This window comes from Bombina bombina, chromosome 6 (assembly GCF_027579735.1).
Source record: "Bombina bombina isolate aBomBom1 chromosome 6, aBomBom1.pri, whole genome shotgun sequence".
NCBI lineage: Eukaryota > Metazoa > Chordata > Amphibia > Anura > Bombinatoridae > Bombina > Bombina bombina.
This window is the reverse complement of record NC_069504.1, coordinates 299,645,899-299,668,161: the sequence shown is the minus strand read 5'-3', so window position 1 is coordinate 299,668,161 and position 22,263 is coordinate 299,645,899. Positions and strand designations below refer to the sequence as shown.

The following is a 22,263-nucleotide window of genomic DNA, read 5'->3' as shown; positions in this document are numbered from 1 at the left end:
CAAAGGATACCAAGAAAATAAAGCAAATTGTATAAAAGAAGTAAATGGGAAAGTTGTTTAAAAATCTATTGTCTATCCCAATCCCAAAATAAAAATGTATGTGTTTCATGTCCCTTAAAACACATTGGACCACATGTATTAAAGTGCGTGTGGATAATTTTCTCAACTTGAGAACTTGTCCACACAGCTTCACAGCATACGGCAACAGACTCTGATTGTTCACTGCCCATATGCACCATTACACTTAGAGTAAAAAGGGGGCTGGGGGAAGGCAGAGTATCTGTTAGCAGGAGACCAATGTATTGTCTTAAATAAGGTAAGATAAATCTAAATATATCTGGATTCTGATTACCTGCCACAGATACAGAGCAAGGGAACGAACACAACTAACGCAGGCCTAGATTTAGAGTTGGGCGGTAGCCGTGAAAACCAGCGTTAGAGGCTCCTAACGCTGTTTTTTTCCGCCCGCTGGTATTTGGAGTCAGTCAGGAAAGGGTCTAACGCTCACTTTCCAGCCGCAACTTTTCCATACCGCAGACCCCCCTACGCCATTTGCGTATCCTATCTTTTCAATGGGATCTTTCTAATGCCGGTATTTAGAGTCGTGGCTGAAGTGAGCGTTAGAAATCTAACGACAAAACTCCAGCCGCAGAAAAAAACCAGGAGTTAAGAGCTTTTTGGGCTAACGCCGGTTCATAAAGCTCTTAACTACTGTGCTCTAAAGTACATTAACACCCATAAACTACCTATGCACCCCTAAACCGAGGCCCCCCACATCGCCGTCACTCAATTAAATTTTTTTAACCCCTAATCTGCCGACCGCCACCTACGTTATCCTTATGTACCCCTAATCTGCTGCCCCTAACACCGCCGACCCCTATATTATATTTATTAACCCCTAATCTGCCCCCCACAACGTCGCCGTCAGCTACCTACAATAATTAACCCCTAATCTGCCGACCGCACCTCACCGCTACTATAATAAATGTATTAACCCCTAAAGCTAAGTCTAACCCTGACACTAACACCCCCCTAAGTTAAATATAATTTAAATCTAACGAAATAAATTAACTATTATTAAATAAATTATTCCTATTTTAAACTAAATACTTACCTGTAAAATAAACCCTAATATAGCTACAATATAATGAATAATTATATTGTAGCTATTTTAGGATTAATATTTATTTTACAGGCAACTTTGTATTTATTTTAACCAGGTACAATAGCTATTAAATAGTTAATAACTATTTAATAGCTAAAATAGTTAAAATAATAACAAAATTACCTGTAAAATATATCCTAACCTAAGTTACAATTAAACCTAACACTACACTATCATTAAATAAATTAAATACAATACCTACAAATAACTACAATTAAATAAACTAACTAAAGTACAAAAAATAAAAAAGAACTAAGTTACAAAAAATAAAAATATTTACAAACATTAGAAAAATATTACAACAATTTTAAACTAATTACACCTACTCTAAGCCCCCTAATAAAATAACAAAGACCCCCAAAATAAAAAAATGCCCTACCCTATTCTAAATTAAAAAAGTTCAAAGCTTTTTTACCTTACCAGCCCTGAAAAGGGCCATTTGCGGGGCATGCCCCAAATAATTCAGCTCTTTTGTCTGTAAAAAAAAAAACATACAATACCCCCCCCAACATTACAACCCACCACCCACATACCCCTAATCTAACCCAAACCCCCCTTAAATAAACCTAACACTAAGCCCCTGAAGATCTTCCTACCTTATCTTCACCATACCAGGTTCACCGATTCGTCCTCCGAAGTCTTGATCCAAGCCTCCGAAATCTTCATCCAAGCCCAAGCGGGGGCTGGCGATCCATAATCCGGCTGAAGTCTTCTATGAAGCGGCGGCTGAAGAGGTCCAGAAGAGGCTCCAAAGTCTTCATCCTATCCGGGAAGAAGAGGAGATCCGGACCGGCAACCATCTTGATCCAAGCGGCATCTTCTATCTTCATCCGATGACGAACGGCTCCATCTTGAAGACCTCCGACGCGGATCCATCCTCTTCTTCCGACGTCCAACTGAAGAATGAAGGTTCCTTTAAGGGATGTCATCCAAGATGGCGTCCCTCGAATTCCGATTGGCTGATAGGATTCTATCAGCCAATCGGAATTAAGGTAGGAAAATTCTGATTGGCTGATGGAATCAGCCAATCAGATTCAAGTTCAATCCGATTGGCTGATTGGATCAGCCAATCAGATTGAGCTTGCATTCTATTGGCTGTTCCGAGCTTTGGCTTGGATCAAGACATCGGAGGCTCTTCTCGACAGATCGGGACCCGGTGAGGTGAAGACAAGGTAGGGAGATCTTCAGGGGCTTAGTGTTAGGTTTATTTAAGGGGGGTTTGGGTTAGATTAGGGGTATGTGGGTGGTGGGTTGTAATGTTGGGGGGAGGGTATTGTATGTTTTTTTTTTACAGGCAAAAGAGCTGAATTCTTTGGGGCATGCCCCGCAAAGGGCCCTTTTCAGGGCTGGTAAGGTAAAAGAGCTTTTCTATTTTAATTTTAGAATAGGGTAGGGCATTTTTTTTATTTTGGGGGGCTTTGATATTTTATTAGGGGGCTTAAAGTAGGTGTAATTAGTTTAAAATTGTTGTAATATTTTTCTAATGTTTGTAAATATTTTTTTATTTTTTGTAACTTAGTTCTTTTTTATTTTTTGTGCTTTAGTTAGTTTATTTAATTGTATTTATTTGTAGGTATTTTCTGTAATTAATTTATTGATACTGTAGTGTTAGGTTTAATTGTAGATAATTGTAGGTATTGTATTTAATTAATTTATTGATAGTGTAGTGTTTATTTATATTGTAGCTATATTAGGGTTTATTTTACAGGTAAGTATTTAGCTTTAAATAGGAATAATTTATTTAATAAGAGTTAATTTATTTTGTTAGATTTAAATTATATTTAACTTAGGGGGGTGTTAGTGTTAGGGTTAGACTTAGCTTTAGGGGTTAATACATTTATTACAGTAGCGGCGAGATTCGGTTGGCAGATTAGGGGTTAATAATTGAAGTTAGGTGTCGGCGATGTTAGGGAGGGCAGATTAGGGGTTAATACTATTTATTATAGGGTTATTGAGGCGGGAGTGAGGCGGATTAGGGGTTAATAACTTTATTATAGTAGCGGTGAGATGCGGTCGGCAGATTAGGGGTTAATTATTGTAGGTAGCTGGCGGCGACGTTGTGGGGGGCAGATTAGGGGTTAATAAATATAATATAGGGGTCGGCGGTGTTAGGGGCAGCAGATTAGGTGTACATAGGGATAATGTAGGTTGCGGCGGTATACGGAGCGGCAGATTAGGGTTTAATAATAAAATGCAGGGGTCAGCGATAGCGGGGTCGGCAGATTAGAGGTTAATAAGTGTAAGGTTAGGGGTGTTTAGACTCGAGGTACATGTTAGGGTGTTAGGTGCAGACTTAGGAAGTGTTTCCCCATAGGAAACAATGGGGCTGCGTTAGGAGCACGTTTTTGAAGCTGGCCGCGTCCGTAAGCACCGCTGGTATCGATAGTTGAAGTTGCAGTAAATATGCTATACTCTCCTTTTTTGGAGCCTAACGCAGCCCTTCTGTGAACTCTAAATACCAGCGGTATTTAAAAGGTGCGGCCAGAAAAAAGCACGCGTAGCTAACGCACCCCTTTGGCAGCAAAACTCTAAATCTAGGCTGCAGTAATTGTAACAGATTATACAATTGTATATAGTTTGTTCTGATCTGTAAGTCAATTTAAAGCTCTGCCCAAAAAGTTAACATTTAAATTCTAAGTATACTTCATTCATACTGTGACCGTTATTGAAAAATGATATAAAAAAGAGAAAATACCATACATACAATAGCTTAAAGGGACAGTCAACACCAGAATTGTTGTTGTTTAAAAGAAAGATAATTCCTTTATTACCCATTCGCCAGTTTTGCATAACCAACACAGTTATAATAATACATGTTTTACCTCTGTAATTACCGCTGTAATTATCTATACGCTTCTGCTGACTGCCCCCTTATTTCAGTTCTTTTGACAGACATGCAGTTTAGCCAATCAGTGCTCACTCCTAGGTCACTTTACGTGCATGAGCTCAATGTTATCTATATGAAACATGTGAACTAATGCCCTCTAGTGGTCAAAATATATTCAGATTAGAGGCAGTCTTCAAGGTCTAAGAAATTAGCATATGAACCTCCTAGGTTTAGTTTTCAACTAAGAATACCAAGAGAACAAAACAAAATTGGTGATAAAAGTAAATTGGGAAGTTGTTTAAAATTGCATAGTGAAAGAAAGGGGAGGTCTTGCAAGGGCGCTAATAGCTGAAGATACTTATGTGAAATTATTAATATTATCTGTGATAAATATTTGTAATAAAATGAAATCAAATAGGAACAGTATCTAAAAAAACAAGTGATTTATTTGGTTACAATATGGTTTGAAAAAATATATAGAGACATCTCTATTACAATTCAATTAAAAACAATAATGAAATTTAACATAAAAAATGATAAAAGGTGGTACTGATTAGTACTTCATGAGAAATTTAGATTACTGTTTAATAGTATGGTCACAAAGAAAATTCTATTGGGGTGTGACTAAACAGTTAGCCAAAATTTCTCGTGAGTTATTAAGTTTGTATACAGTTATACATAAAAATATATTTAAAATACCAATATCGGCTTGATAAGACTTCTGCAAAGGCTATATATTGCACAAAAAATTATAATGGAGCTTAAAGAGGAGCTGTGCATAGGAGGAAAATTATATAGGGTTATGCTCTAGCTCGGATTAGATCAATCCTTATATCTGTATTCTCAGCGAACTATTTGACATGTCCATACGTATGAACCAAGAGAGATGTCCAGTAATATTATACTGCTAGACGTTTAGGATTACAGTTCGCAATCTTTCATGCAGATGGTACCTTATAGTAAGCTTGAATAGCAGCAGGGAATCCTGTGCGTCCTGCGGCTCAGTTCTTCTGACAGTGTCCTCGTGTTGTTGGCGTCTGACGTCACACCCGATGTGCAGGGGCTTGTCTTGCGTCTGCCAATCACTGCTTAGACAGTTGTGAGTATCCGAAATGCCTTTTTGCGTCCGATATTGTGTATTCACAATTCTTCTTGTATCTGATACCTGTACTTATTTAGGCACCGATCAGCAAAAAAGTATCCGTTGAGAGTAAGTTCACCTGCACTTAGTGCTATTAGCACGCAGGTTCCGATGAAATTTCTCCTTAGTGTCCTTTGTTGACAGTCAACCCGGGTTGGTTCAAACAGCTGATAGGATAGTGGAGTCAAGAAAACAGTCTTTAGCTTCTACGCGTTTCACTCCCTCCAGGAGCTTTATCAAGAATCTTAAAAATTGCATGCCCTGTTTAAATCATGAAAAAAAAAAAAAAAAATTGGACTTGACTGTCCCTTTAAGTTAACATTAAAATACTGAACCCAGTTGTGTCATCAAGTTCCCATATAGGTATGTTAGGATCAAAGAATATAAATTTAAATTATTAAAGTCAGCAGCACTAGAGTTAGTATAAACAAAGCCCTTTCAATCCGTTTTTAAATTATCCTTACTATTTTAAATATACTGCTTGGCTTATTAATCAAGAGAGTAAGTTTAGCAAGCTATTATTATTACAACGTAGGTTAGCAAGTTAAAAAAGGAGAGACAAAGCTTCTCCATATGCACCATTACACGCTCAAGTGAGCGAGTAAGGATGCCCCTTTCCCTTGTGTGACTAATGGCATGAGAGAAGGGCCTGTCAATCACCCTGAGCGATCGGGGTAATTTCTCTCCACCAACTCAGAGGTGATGGAGAGTAGGAATCAGGCTTGCATGTGCGAACCTGCCCTGTAAGGGCTACGAAGCAACTTACGCTGCTTAGAACATGGAGCCCATTGTCACTCTCAAGTATTTGCACTATTATGTTAAACAATGCTTTTAACATGTAGATGTTGTAAAACTATAATTTAAAAAATATATATTTGATTGAATGAAGTACAAACAACATTTGAGGAAATAATTATTTTTGCAATAATTTTAAATATAGTGTACTATTTATTGAAAAAGAACCTTCCATAACAGGCTGTTGAACTGAAAAAAATCTGTTGTGCAGCAACTATGCCATCTTCTTTAATTAAAACTATACAAGCAACTCCCATCTAAAAATAAAAAGAAGACACCTAAATAAACTTTCCTATTTTACATTAGTAAAATAAGAAAGAAGCAGTCTGTTAAATGTCCCTTTCAAAACAAGGTGTTCCCCCAACAATTCAGTAACATTGTCTGGCAAACCTCTTCAGTTTTATTCAATTTATTTATATAACAAAAAATATAGAATAGGAAGGAAAGTAGCTACATAGCTACTAAATGGATTGATAGTGATTTGAGACAATGCCAAAGCAAAGAATTTATCTATTCATAAACAGAGTTTCATAAATATTAGTGAAAGGAACATTTAAGCTACGTAGGTAATTATTCACGGAATACTTGCAAGACTAGGTGATACTAAACCAGTGAAACTTATTTTGTCAAATGGACTTTGGCCAAGAAGAGTTGTTTCTCAAATTCAATTGTTGAAGTTGTGCAGTGATTTTTTCTCCTTGGCAACATAAAATGTTACTCCATCTGTTTCTTTTATTCTTGGAACATAAAGGAACATTGGAAATGCTGCCAACCCAAATCGTTCATTGACATTTTATTCATCTCAAATTGTGAGAAAAAAAGTGCTGGCACTTTTGTCTATTTAGAAGATTTTACACATTATGCACCATGTAGGATACAGTATATTTATTTGTTCCTTTGACACATGACCCCTTTCCTTGTATTTTCAATGCAGTTGTTGCTAATTAGCAACAGTTAAAGCGATAGGGAAGTCAAAATTAAACTTGCATGGCTCAGACACACCATATATCATTTTAAGACAGTTGCAAATTCATTTCTATTTATAAATTGACTTTGTTTTCTTGGTATCCTTTGTTGAATATGTTCATATTCTACACTGCTGGGAGCTTGCTGGTGATTTGTGGCACATTTGTATCTTGCCATTGGCTCACCAGATGTTTTCCTTAAAGGGACAGTATACTGTAAAATAGTTTTTCCCTTAATGTGTTTACAATTGCTTTTTTAACCAACTGCAGAGTAAAAAATGTATGAAAATTAGCTTTTTAAGGCTTATTTGTGTATATTAAAGCTCTGATTTTGTGTTTTGAAGCCACAACCTAATAAAATGGGTTGAGCTTGTAGGTATAATCAGATCTCATTACTGTATCACATTCTGTACATATATCTGCTTCTTTATTTTATATCTGTCCTTAAAACAATCACCAGTACTTTGAGAGAACAATGGAAAATCAACATTGTATTACCTTATCTCTGCTATATCCGACTGGGAGTGTAATTTCTTCTGCTGGCTGTGTTTACAAAGCTTATCTATAGCTGGTACGCGCGGCCACAAACTTTCAGAATAGGTGGGGATACCACATGCTAAATCAACAATTTCAAATGCCAATATAAGGGTAAAGGAGCTACTTGTAAACAATTTAATACACTCCAGCAGGTAAAGTGGATCATTGGGAACAAATTAAAGGGGAGAACATTTTTGAGTAAACTGTCCCTTTAAGGTCCCTTTGCAGGGGTGAAACACAGTTATATACAAGCAACAGTGTAATAATAAAATGCTCTTATATTTTAGCACATTTTCTTTTTGCACTTTTAGGTCCCTTCAATAGCAAACTATATATATAAATGGTGATGGGTTAAAATAGACAATTCTGTATCACCCTTGTGTCACCCTATAAAAAGGGAAGAAAAAAACACAAAATGTGTAATGCTTTTCATAAGGTGTTGTTCACATAAAGTCAAATGAGTAAATAACAATAATAGTATTGCATTATCGAATTCATTAATAAACATATAGATTTAGAAAATGATTGGCTTATAAAACCTATAAATATCACAGCTTATTTGTTTTGTCTTTCAGCGATAAACTACTTATTAGTTTAGGACGTGCTAACATCTCTTTGTTGGATAGGGCAGGTGTGCTAAGTCCCTACATAATAGAATTCTATGGGGGCATGCTGAAAAACTCATGTCGGCCATCACTCAAGCACCAAGCTGAAGGTGAGCTAAACCAAAGGTCAGATAGGGGAGTTCTTCACTAACTTTTGAACTATGATTTGCTGTTGAAATATATGTTTAAAACACTGCACACTCACATATATACACATATGTACATACTTGGGACCGGAAAAGGTTTGAATTTCAGAATTTTTGAATCTGTAAAATGGAAGAATTGGAATGGGAATGGGACCAAGATTAAACAATGTATTATATCATTTAGGCAGTATTTACATCACAATACAGCTTATACATTCAACCTAATGGTAGTTTTATATAATTTTTAATAGTTTTTTATACATAGTGCCATCAGAAAGATAGTACAGTACTGTATAAATAGAGATTATTATTTAAATTTTACAACACAAAAATACAAACCAAAGACACAGGCAGAGAAGATTGTGACTTACAGGTAAAGAAGATAATTTTTTATAATTATATATTTTTTTTAAACATTAATTAAAGTTCGGATTTCAGATTAAGATTAGATTTTCAAATTCAAGATTTGGGAATTTGTACCTGTACTTTTAAAAGTAGACAAGCTTTCCTCTTTTCCTCAGTATGCTTATTATTATTTCAGACCTGAGGAAGGGAGGAAATTCTTAAAAGCTTGTCTACTTTTAAACATGTATAAACTTGTAGAGTTAGTCCACTAAAAAAGTATCATTGCTTAATGCAATACTCTTGTTATTTTTGTATCTAAATCACCGGACAAACCCGGCTACTCCAATCTACTCAGACACAAGCAAACACACACATAAACACACACACATATACAAATAAACAAACATATAGCCTTTTAGCCCTTTCCTGTCAAACACCTTGTCATATGCCTCATCCCTTTACTATTAAGATGTTAATAACCTTTAGTATACATCTAAAATGTACAAGTATGAGTGAAATACTTTAATATACTACAGGGAGTGCAGAATTATTAGGCAAATGAGTATTTTGACCACATCATCCTCTTTATGCATGTTGTCTTACTCCAAGCTGTATAGGCTCGAAAGCCTACTACCAATTAAGCATATTAGGTGATGTGCATCTCTGTAATGAGAAGGGGTGTGGTCTAATGACATCAACACCCTATATCAGGTGTGCATAATTATTAGGCAACTTCCTTTCCTTTGGCAAAATGGGTCAAAAGAAGGAATTGACAGGCTCAGAAAAGTAAAAAATAGTGAGATATCTTGCAGAGGGATGCAGCACTCTTAAAATTGCAAAGCTTCTGAAGCATGATCATCGAACAATCAAGCATTTCATTCAAAATAGTCAACAGGGTTGCAAGAAGCGTGTGGAAAAACCAAGGCGCAAAATAACTGCCCATGAACTGAGAAAAGTCAAGCGTGCAGCTGCCAAGATGCCACTTGCCACCAGTTTGGCCATATTTCGAGCTGCAACATCACTGCAGTGCCCAAAAGCACAAGGTGTGCAATACTCAGAGACATGGCCAAGGTAAGAAAGGCTGAAAGACGACCACCACTGAACAAGACACACAAGCTGAAACGTCAAGACTGGGCCAAGAAATATCTCAAGACTGATTTTTCTAAGGTTTTATGGACTGATGAAATGAGAGTGAGTCTTGATGGGCCAGATGGATGGGCCCGTGGCTGGATTGGTAAAGGGCAGAGAGCTCCAGTCTGACTCAGACGCCAGCAAGGTGGAGGTGGAGTACTGGTTTGGGCTGGTATCATCAAAGATGAGCTTGTGGGGCCTTTTCGGGTTGAGGATGGAGTCAAGCTCAACTCCCAGTCCTACTGCCAGTTTCTGGAAGACACCTTCTTCAAGCAGTGGTACAGGAAGAAGTCTGCATCCTTCAAGAAAAACATGATTTTCATGCAGGACAATGCTCCATCACACGCGTCCAAGTACTCCACAGCGTGCCTGGCAAGAAAGGGTATAAAAGAAGAAAATCTAATGACATGGCCTCCTTGTTCACCTGATCTGAACCCCATTGAGAACCTGTGGTCCATCATCAAATGTGAGATTTACAAGGAGGGAAAACAGTACACCTCTCTGAACAGTGTCTGGGAGGCTGTGGTTGCTACTGCACGCAATGTTGATGGTGAACAGATCAAAACACTGACAGAATCCATGGATGGCAGGCTTTTGAGTGTCCTTGCAAAGAAAGGTGGCTATATTGGTCACTGATTTGTTTTTGTTTTGTTTTTGAATGTCAGAAATGTATATTTGTGAATGTTGAGATGTTATATTGGTTTCACTGGTAAAAATAAATAATTGAAATGAGTATATATTTTTTTTTGTTAAGTTGCCTAATAATTATGCACAGTAATAGTCACCTGCACACACAGATATCCCCCTAAAATAGCTATAACTAAAAACAAACTAAAAACTACTTCCAAAACTATTCAGCTTTGATATTAATGAGTTTTTTTGGGTTCATTGAGAACATGGTTGTTGTTCAATAATAAAATTAATCCTCAAAAATACAACTTGCCTAATAATTCTGCACTCCCTGTATACATGTGATTTGTTATGCATATATTTAAGCATTAACTCTTTATTTCAGGTCTCCAAAGCCCTAAATTTTCCAGCACTTTTTTGTGTTGAACTCGAGCTAACACAGCTCAACAATTGCAAAATGTGATAATGGTGCAGTCTGAGCTATTATTATTATAATTATCATTTATTTGTATAGCGCCGCCAAATTCCGTAGCGCTGGGTACAATGATAGGGGTATACAATGACAAAGATTTGTGATACAATACAAAACATAACAAGACTAAACAAATCTAGCACAGGAGGAAGAGGGCCCTGCTCCGGAGAGCTCACAGTCTATAGGTTTAGGGTGCAGAGACATAAGGTTGGGGTAGCTTGTTACATCGGTTGTATTTGCAGCAGTGAGTCAGGTAGTTCATATACATGTATTAGCTTGGTTTGGATGTGGGATGGAGGAGAGATGGTAAGCCTCTCTGAATAGGTGGGTTTTCAAGGATCGTCTGAAGCTATTCAAGGTTGGAGACAGTCTGATGGAGCGGGGTAGAGAGTTCCAGAGGACAGAAGCAGCACGTGCGAAGTCTTGTAGGCGGGAGTAGGATGTAGAGATAACAGGAGTGTAGAGACGTAGGTCAGAGGTTGATCGAAGAGGACGGGATGGGGAGTATTTCACAATAAGAGAGGAAATATAGTTGGGAGTTAGACTGTTGAGTTTTTGTAGGTTAGGGGTCATACTTTAAATTGTATTCTGGAGTGTATGGGGAGCCAGTGTAGAGACTGGCAGAGCGGAGCAGCTGATGTTGATCGTCGACTTAGGTGGATGAGTCTAGCTGAAGCATTCATAATAGATTGGAGGGAGGAGAGGCGGTGTTTTGGAAGGCCATTTAAGAGTAGATTGCAATAATCAATGCGTGACAGGATGAGGGAATGAATAAGTATTTTTGTAGTTTTTTGAGTAAGGAAGGGACAAATTCTGGAAATGTTGCGTAGGTGTGAATGGCAGGATTTGGTAAGCATTTGTATATGTGGGTTGAATGTGAGTTCTGAGTCTAGTGTGACCCCAAGGCAGCAGACCTGGGGTGAGGTGTTGAGAATAGAGTCTCCAACCATCAGAGAAATGTCAGGTGTCGGATGTCTCGAAGAAGGGGGGATAAGAAGCAGCTCAGTTTTTGACAGATTGAGTTGGAGGTAGTGTGAAGACATCCAAGAGAAAATTGCAGAGAGGTAGTAAGAAATCTGGTCGAGTAAAGAGGGAGAGATATCAGGAGAGGAAAGATAGATTTGGGTATCATCAGCATATAGGTGGTACTGGAATCCAAAGGAGGCTATAAGTTTTCCAAGGCAGGATGTATAAAGAGAGAAAAGCAAGGGACCCAAGACAGAACCTTGCGGTACTCCAACTGAGAGAGGCATAGGATCACAAGATATGTTGTTAAAGGAAACTGAAAACGAGTGGTTTGAAAGATATGATGCAAACCAGGAGAGGGCTGTGTCTTGGATGCCAAATGAATGTAGTATTTTTAGGAGGAGAGGATGGTCAACTGTGTCAAAAGCTGCGGACAGGTCAATAAGAATTAGTAAGGAGTAATGGCCTTTTGCTTTAGCTGATAACAGGTCATTTGTTACTTTAGCAAGAGCGGTTTCTGTTGAGTGTTTAGGGCGGAAACCAGATTGTAGTGAATCAAGTAAGGAGTTAGTTGTGAGAAATTGAGTTAGCCGATTATAGACTAGTCGTTCCAATAATTTTGAAGCAAAGGGAAGTAAGGAGACCGGTCGATAGTTAGAAGGTGTGGAGGGGTCAAGTGAGGGCTTTTTTAGGATTGGTATGATTAACGCATGCTTGAATGTGTCAGGAAATGTGCCAGCAGTGATAGATTGGTTAAAGAGATGAGTTAGGGTAGGGGTTAGTGAAGTAGAGAGAGAGGGAATAAGTCGTGAAGGAATAGGGTCAAGTGGGCAGGTTGTGAGATGAGCTGAGGATAGGAGTGCAGAGACTTTTTCCTCTGTTACAGGAGGGAAATAGCATAGATTTTTGTTAATAGAAGGGGTGGGTAGGATCGCTGGGTTTGAGGGGTGCGAGGTGCAGATCTCTTTTCTAATGGTGTCAATTTTATTTTTGAGGTGGTCAGCAATAATTTGAGCAATGAGGTTGGTAGTGGGCGGGGGGCAGGCGGATGTAGAATGGAGTTAAAGGTTGAGAACAGTTTTCTGGGGTTGGATGCGTGAGATGACACAAGGGAGGAGAAATAGACTTGTTTTGCCAGGCTGAGTGCAGAGTTGTAGGACTTAAGGGTGAATTTATAATGTTGGAAATCAGCAAAGGTGCGTGATTTCCTCCACTGCCGTTCAGCGGCCTTTTGAGCATCGCTGAAGATATCTGGTCTGTTTAGTGTTTCACGGTTGCCGTCGAGTGATTGATATACATCGAAGAGTGGAGGGTGCAGTTTTGTCAAGTGTTGATTTTAGTGCTGAATTATACTGTAGAGTCACGGGGTTTGGACAAGAGAGGGATGAAATGTCAGAGAGCAGAGGACTCAGTTGAGTGGAAAAGTCTGTGAGATCCAAGTCATTTAAATTCCTGTGAGGTAGCAGTTTTTTGGGGGCTTGCAAAGATGTAGCAGGTAGAGTGAGAGAGAAAGTTAATAGATGGTGATCAGAGAGAGGAAAGGGGAAGCTAAGAGAGTTGGAAACAGCATAGAGATTTGTGAAGACCAGGTCTATGGAGTTGCCTTCACAGTGTGTTGGAGATGTTGTCCACTGGGACAGGCCTAAAGAGGTGGTAAGGGATAGAAGTTTAGAGGCAGCAGGCATGTTAGGCTTATCAGGGGGTATGTTGAGGTCCCCTAAGATGAGAGAAGGGACATTAGAAGAGAGAAAATGTGGAAGCCAGGCTTCAAAGTGGTTCATAAATTGTGATGCTGGGCCAGGGGGCCAATAGATAACTGCAACACGAAGAGCTATAGGGGAGAAGAGGCGGATAGCATGAACTTCAAAAGATGAGAAGGAAAGAGAGGGGGTGAAGGAATGCAGTGAAAGGTACTGTGTGGAGACAGGAGAATTCATCTAGCTAATCATCTAGTATAAGGCATGCTACAAAATGGCAGCCCCATTTCGATTTTCTGGTAAAGATTGTGCGCTAATCTTAGTGCAGGGTTTCGTTAACACCCTGCTCTGTCAGTTGCGCTCAATTTGTAATCTAGCCAATTATTTGTAATTAAAGGAACATAAAGGTCATGTAAAAAATGCTCTGCATTTTCTTTCAAATCAATTTAGAAACATTATGCACTATATTATATTAGTAAAAAAATGTGTCCGAAAGTCGTCTAAAGTCAAGGCTGTGATTGAGGCAAGCAGAGATAAAAAGAGATAGGGTTACTTGTAGGTTTGTTTTAAATCAGATCATATGGTGTACTGAAAATTTAGGGGTGGTATCAGAATAAGGCAAATATCTGTTTTTGTTGAAAAAGTATGAAATTCCTTCCGGCTAAATTATAAGCTGTATTTTGTCTATGTTTAAGCACCACGAGGGGAGTGAAATGCATATTTTTTAAAATTATTATGAATAAATACTTTTTGTTCCACAATTTTAGATTGCAACGCTCCTTGATGTACATTTTATAAAAAGTATTATTTTCTGAATAAATTAGTTTGCTAAGAGTGCTTAAAGGTACAGGATACTCCAGAATTTTATTTTTTTAAAAAGATAGATAATCCTTTTATTAACTATTCCCCAGTTCTGTATTACCAACACAGTTATGTTAACATACTTTTTACCTCTGTGATGACCTTGTATCTAAGCCTCTGCATACTGCCCCCTTATTTCAGTTCTTTTGACAGACTTGAATTTTAGCCAATCAGTGCTGACTCATAAATAACTCCACGGGAGTGAGCACAATGTTATCTATATGGCACATATGAACTAGCGCTGTCTTGCTGTAAAAAAATGTCAAAATGTACTGGAATAAGAGACAGACTTTAAGGGCTTAGATATTAGCATATGAGCCTACCTAGGATTAGCTTTCAACAAAGAATACTAAAAGAACAAAGCGAATTTGATAATAAAAGTAAATTGTAAAGTTGTTTAAAAATGAAAGTTTAATTTAGACTAGGCTGTCCCTTAAAAGGTATGGGGGGGCATCAGAATGGTAAATAATATGGGTAAGAACAGCAATGGAAAACTTATGTACCAGCTGGTAATTTTCGGGAAAGTCATACCCATGCCAAGATAAGCAGGGTGCTTAGGGAATAGTTTGATACCATAGCTAAGATATAACAATACACAGTGTTAAGGTTTTACATTATATACATTGCTAGAGTCCGTTTTTTATTATTTCTTCAATATATGAGTAAACCAGTGAAGTACTGGTTGGGCAGCGACTAATAGTGAAAAATAGATGATGTAACCAAGTCTAGCAATGGAATTTAAAATGGCTTTGGAAGGTGAGAGAACAGACAAAAAGGACAGTTTCAGAGGACTGCAATAGTCAGAATTGTTCATGCTTTAAGAGGTGCTGGTGCTTGTGGTTCATAGAGAGAGAAGACAACTCATTTAAGGAGTTGTTTGTGATAATGCAAAACTCACAGTTCATCTTGACATGAAATACACATAAAATATGACATTTTAAGTTTTAGTTACAAAGACTACTGTTCATTATCTATGGAAAACATATCTGTTAATCTTGTGGATATCACTGATCTATCTATCTCTATCTATCTATTATCTATCTAGCCGTCTATCTATCTTTCTAACCATCTATCTATCTATAAATATCTCTATCTATCTATCTATCTATCTATCTATCAATGTTCCGAGTACATAAACCGGTCTTAATATTTTTGTACAAAATAATATTTTGAACATCATCTTCTGAAATCTGTACAACCATCTTGAGAATTAGGCTCTTACCTGTACTGATAGCTCCTGGATTTTCATTTAACCAGGTTGGAATAACTAGGCCACTAAACAAAGAAAATCCCAACACAAAGAGGTTTCTGGATGAGTTTAAATCCACATACTAAAAACAGAAAAAGAACATTAGTAGCCCTAATAAATATATAAACTAGATTGTGATACAGCCACAAAAGTGGAGCTGCTATTACAAATGTGCTGTCAGTAATATTTTTTAGCTTATCATTTATACTGTAAGGGATAATGGACTAGATTTAACAAAACCCATTTATAACGCTTATATCTCGCAGAGAAAGCTTGCCACAACATAACACAACTTCATTAATATTTGTACCCACCCCTTGACATGTCTGCAATGTGCGAGTTAAGCTCCAAGATAATAAAAGGAGTCACAACCATTTACGTCTCAGTGCAGAGAAGCCCTCTGATAGTGGTATCACAAAACCACCTTCAAAAAGTAACAGATCAAACTAATTTAGAAAAAAATCCCCACAAACATTGTGGGCCAGATTTCAGGTGGAACACTAAATATTGCTTTCATGAAAGAGAAATTTGCGCTCCACTGTGTAATACCAGCGCACGCTAATATGTGCTGGTATTACAAGTTCACAGCAATTGCTGGGAAGCATTGCGCTCACAAGAGCGTGCTTCCATAGGCAGCATCAGAAATTCAGCGCAGTAAAGGGGGTAAGTAGTGCAGTGATGGCAGCAATTTTAAATATAAATGTATGATTATATACACATATATTTGTCTGTTAATATGTGTATATAAACACATAAATATATATACACATATTAAGACATAAATATATATGTATATAAGCAAATTAATGTGAATTTATTTAAGTAGGGTCTAGGGTGCCGCTATATGCATTACAAAGTTAAATAAATAAAGACTCTTATTTACATGTAGACAAAACCATCTTCAATTGACAATAGAGTTAAGAAAAACAACTCACATGCTATTGTTTACAACCATGTTAATTAAAATTATTTTAATAAAAACATACATTTTCCCATCACTTTTTGTCGTAGGTTTGTCACATCTCATGATATGTACTCATATGTACATAAAATATTGGTATAGTTTACACTTGTTAGGTCTACTGAAAAAAAATAATACAATCTATAGTTTGTGTGGGGTTGTCACTAACAATGACATTCAGTAATGTTTAAATGTGAGCAACATGTAAATGTTCCAAAACAGCTCAGCACAGGGGAAATTGCTCTCTTTTCCATTCTTTTATCTTTTTTAGTATTCTGCATTTTCCTTTTTTGCTACTGTTTAATGTCAACTTTTCCACTTAATTGGCCGAACATCCTTTCTGGTTCTCTTCTAGTTTGTCCATGTGACTTTCTCACGTCTGTATTGGAAAGTCATTAAAGGGACAGTATACACTCATTTTCATATAACTGCATGTAATAGACACTACTATAAAGAATAATATGCACAGATACTGATATAAAAATCCAGTATAAAACTGTTTAAAAACTTACTTAGAAGCTGTCAGTTTACCTCTGTTGAAAAGGTAGTTGGAAAGCCCACTGCAAGTGGCAAATTAGACACTCCCCCCCCTCCCCCTTCTTTTGCATATGAAAAGACCCTTTACACAAACAGGAGCAAGCTGGAGAAGGTAGCTGACAGTATTCACATAAAACTTTGGGGCTTGGTTAGGAGTCTGAAAATCAGAGCAATGTTATTTAAAAATAAGCAAAACTATACATTAATTAAAAAAAAAAACTTTATGGGCTATATAAATAGATTATCTACAAAACATTTATGCAAAGAAAAAATGAGTGTATAATGTTCCTTTAATGTGATGGCAAATTCTAGTGTTTCACTAAAAATAAAGACCACCTTCATTCATCAATTTAACAGATGAAAATGTGCATTTATTTTGCCGCGGCTTCACTGCTTAACTAAGAGACTCTGATGGCCCAAGGCGCTTCTCATTTTTTTCAATGAAGTGACATTTCCACCTCTTTGCCAATAGCTGTGCTGGCTGATCAGCATTATGCTTTATGCGTGCATGGCTATTGGTGAAGAGATAGAAATGTCACTTTTTTTAAAAAATGTGCAGTGCCATGTGCCGCCATATCCGCTAGGCTTAGCAGTGAAACTGTGGCAAAATAAAGGCACCTCACCTTTTCATCAGTTTTTTTTTTCCTGATGAATAAAGGTGGCCTTTATATTTAGTAATGGTTAATCCTAGCATTTTTGAAACGCTAGGATTTAACATCACTTTAATTACATTAAAGATATAAAAACTTACAAAATAGATTATTTTTTTATCAGATGAGCATATTTTTGAGTTTTAGGGGAGTGAAATTCAATTTAATGATTTGATTCAGTGCATATGTGGGTAATTAATGCCTCATCAAAAGTAAATATATTTTGCTTAAATCCACACCCAGTGTACTTTAGATTAGACTCTTATTTCTGGCATACTATCAACAAATAAATTAATAGAAAATGTTGAAATAGTACCCACCACATAGATAAATACTATTATAGTAATGCTGCAATTCAAAATCTATTTTTCTTGTCAGACCTTGTACTTAATAATTATCATATGTAATTTAACAAATTACATAGGAATATAAATTGATTTCTTGCCACAGATATTTTGTTTAAAGTGCCATATAATTCTTTTAGACAGCATAATAAGATATATGGTTGATTTATCACTGAAACCTATTGTGTTATTAATTTGTTTGAAAAATACAGAAAGGAAATATAAGGTTTAAGGCATAGTAATGTTCATTTAAATGTATATTTGTATGCACATTTTGACATTTTGATGCATTTACCCCTATATATTGTAAAATTCAGCAACAAGGAACATGATTACGTTTGGGTAAAGAAAACAGAGGATAATTAAAGTTTCCAACCACTAATATTGAAACTATGCATAGCTTGGGATTTTCTACCTTTACTGCAACACCTGCACACACAAAACAAAAGGACTGTCGGGACACCATTTGAAATCCTGAGCAAAAAAGAGACAGTTGAACTCTGTCGTTCAGAGGGTCACTAGCCAGGAATTGAACCTGTAACCTTAGAGATAAATAAATACCTGCAAGACATAAGCCTTGCTTACTGATCTATGTGGCTGTTTGACTATATGTGAACTTGCCAGTGCTTTGTCTCTAACTTGTTTACCTCTTCTTTACACACCTGATGAGCCAGATGTACAACATTTCTAATCAACATCCTATTTAAACAAGCAATCAGCAGCAATCTATGCTCAGTTGTTACAGAACTTTACTTATTGTGTCTGCTTCTAGCTCTGATAGAATTGCCACCTCAGCCATGTTTTCCTGGACACTTATGAGTTACACATGCTGCAGGGTGTGCAGGGAGGAACATGTATTGTGTTTCTGGACAGCATTATTCATATTTTTCCCTCCACACCCTGCAGCATGTGTTACATATAAATGTTCTGTATTTTAAGGGACGGGTGGCAACCCTAGTTCTGGTAATTTCTGATACTAATATTTTGACCTTTTGACTTTAAGGGGTAGATTTAATAATGGCTGAAAGGCCCTTGTTCTCCTTATTTATGTGCGAGCCTTCAGGCTCGCCGGAAACAGCAGTTATGAAGCAGCGGTCTAAAGACCGCTGCTCCATAACTTGTCCGCTGCCTCTGAGGCTGTGGTCTTCAATCCGCCCGATCCTATATGATCGGGTTGATTGACAACCCCTGCTAGCGGCCGATTTGCCACAAATCTGTAGGGGGTGGCTTTGCACAAGCATTTCCGGTGAACTGCTTGCGCAATGATAAATGCAGACAGCGTATGCATTTATAGATGTGCTGCGGACATGATACACTACATCATATCATGTCAGCTCACACTTTAATAAATCGGCCCTTACTCTGGACCTTAATATCTCAATATCTAGTACCTGCCCTAACTTTATGCCTTTATGACTTCAGTTCTTGGTTAGGGCATGATGATAAAAGATTCTCCTGCTTGGAGAGAATTTGTAGTGCAGACTTCACAGGGGCCGAACTCACTGAATGCTAAAAGAAAAAGGTGGATCCTTCCAGCACTGCGAGATCTCTCACAAGGTGAATTTTGCTATGCTTGTTTTCTGTGTTTCTGTATGTGAAGGAGAGACAAATCAAATGCAATCTAGCACTGCATGATATAAGAGTTTTCTTATACTGTGTATGTTCTGAAAGTTTCTATTACTTTAACAAATTAGGATCATACTTGTATATTTCTGTGTATCTTTTTCAAATTACATTGCACTTTGTTATTTTTCTATTGTAAAATAAAACACAACTTCAGACAGTTGGAGGGGCAGGGGAATTCCCTGGTCTGAACAGGATAGTTACCAGGGTATTACTGAAGCTCTCTCACAATTCTTGTGATAGCTGTAAGCATTTTAAACAAGCTGGTCTCACTGAATTATATCAAAGAGAAGAATAGTAAAAGTGCAGTCCTCTGGTAGTAATGGTACCTGTGTCCTCAATCCGTTCCACTGGCTCTCCAGTCACAAGCCTCACAAAGGGAGGAGACAAGCCATGAGTTCACCCAAAGATGTTCCTTACTCCAGAAGCCAGTGAAGATTTGAGTAGATCTCTACACGTTTCGTCTGTATACAAACAGACTTTGTCAAGAGTATGAATTATTTCACCAGCTGTATGCAGGTGAAGTTTGCTAGAAAGTTTTCTAGAGGTTTGCTAGAAATTTACAATACACTTATATAACTGACAGAAAAGTAATATATACTAAGCTAATAAAGCAAGTTAATACAAAAAACAGCACAGCAGTTTTATTTTAAATATAAGAAATACAAAGTGCAATGTAATTTGTAAAACATACACAGAAATATACAAAGTATGATCCTAATTTGTTAACGTTACACAGAAAGTATAATCAGAATTTTTAAAATCTCAATCCTAAAGACACATACAAATAAAAAAAAAAAAGACACATAGAAAGTGCAAAGTATAAATTCAATTAAACTTAGGGCTCCATTTAAGAATATATGAGCCTGCATCCAAGAGTTAAGAAGCAGCGGTCATCAGACATCAACTGTAAAGTGGCGTTTCTCAATCCCTGTCCGACAGCCCCTGTCCACGCGCTCTTGACCACATGCGAGTAGGGGGTGGCATTGCACACTCGGAGAATTGTGCAATGAAAAATGTGGGCAGCAGATTATCTAGCCCTTAATCTGAAGTGTAAAGTAATATACAATGCAAAGCACCGAGTGTAAATGCAGCAGAGCAATCATGTTATGCAGTGTTATATTGCACTGGGCATGTCTCTTCTTCACATACAGAAATGTAGGGAAAAACCCTTGGAGAATTATAGCAAAATCTGCCTTTTTAGAATTTCACTAGGGATTTTGCAGTGCTAGAGGATCATTTTATATCATCTTGTCTGAGTGGAAAATGTTATATCATCAGGACTTTATTCCTCCTAATCCTATTCATAGTACCCCATATATGGACTGTTTTTCTTCCATTGGGCTCTCTGCAGTAACAAAATAGGCAGTTTATTTTTTAAGGTGGTGAGAGTCCACAATCCATTAATTCTGGTATTCAATTCCTGGCCACTAGGGGGAGGCAAAATTACCTAACATTTTATAAGATTTTAATCCCTCTGACCTCTCTTGTATCCCAGTTTTAATCTTTGCTTAACAGGAGGAAGGCGAAGAATAAAGGTGTTCTAGATTTTCTGTTGAATGGGGTTCTCAGACCTATCTGAAATTCAATTTCCCCTCACAGAGCCAGGAACAGAAGGGAGGGGAGTAAGGAGTACTGGGCAGTGACAGAATAACAGCCTCTGCAAGTTAGTCACAAGCCTTCCATAGGTATTTTAGGGACTTGGCCCATAGCTACCTCCTGTTGAGGGAATTTACCAAATGTGTCACAGGGACATGTCTCTTAGCCTCTTCCTTTTGGGTCGTCATTTTACTCCTGTCAGAAATCCTCTGCTGTTGCCTGCACTGCACTGGATTGGCTCTCTGCTCAAAGTAGTTTCTTTCTGCAGTTACATATCTCAAGTGGGTACTGCTCAAGTAAGTGGTGTGTGCACTCACAGGCTATTAGTAGGTACACTTCCATGTACATCATAGGCAGGGGCATATATGTATACAATGCACACAAATTATTATTACTGTGTATTTCTATTACATAGAGTATATTGTAGAAAATAAAGTATTTGAGATTTCCGAGAGAACCATTGTGTTTGACATATCTATATTTTTTCTTAAATGGGGTCAATGAGTCTATTTGCTCTGTTTTTAGATTTTCTTATAGTGCTAGCATTATTACATTTATTCAGCTTGCTCTTGTACTTCTGGTTTCTCTCTATATTGCGTTCACACACTGTTTATCCAAGTAGTGTTATATTAAATATGGGGAAATAGGGGGGGGCGGAGCTAGATGCCAGAGCAAGTAGACGTGTTTTTGAAGAGCTCCCGAGGCTAACTAGAAAATAATAGATTTATTCAAAGTTTATCCTGTAAGTCACTATAAAAAAAATTGTTCCTTGAGATCCCTTCAAAAGAGAATCTTGTTGGGAACAGATTAAGAAAGCCCTCTGGGTGAATATTATAGCTATGTCTCCTGAATGAAGCAGACCAGATGCTGAGCTGGGTGACAGTTTCCTCTAACATTGAAAGCTGGTCTGCGGATGCCCCCCTCTCCAGATCCCCTGGTCAACCCAGACATACTACCTTGAGCTGTGTAATTGGAATACTGGTCATAAACACCTGTAAACCAACGGAAACTCAGGAT

At 37.5% G+C, this 22,263-nt stretch overlaps 1 protein-coding gene across 1 annotated transcript in view; it reads right to left on the bottom strand.

Moving 5' to 3' along the window:
* The window catches only part of LOC128664402 (solute carrier family 23 member 2-like), a 391,187-nt gene that overhangs the window by 67,914 nt on the left and 301,010 nt on the right, over positions 1-22,263 (bottom strand). Inside the window, exon 9 of the mRNA XM_053719234.1 lies at positions 15,506-15,614. Within this exon, the coding sequence (XP_053575209.1) occupies positions 15,506-15,614 (109 nt within the window). The remainder of the gene's footprint in view (positions 1-15,505; positions 15,615-22,263) is intronic.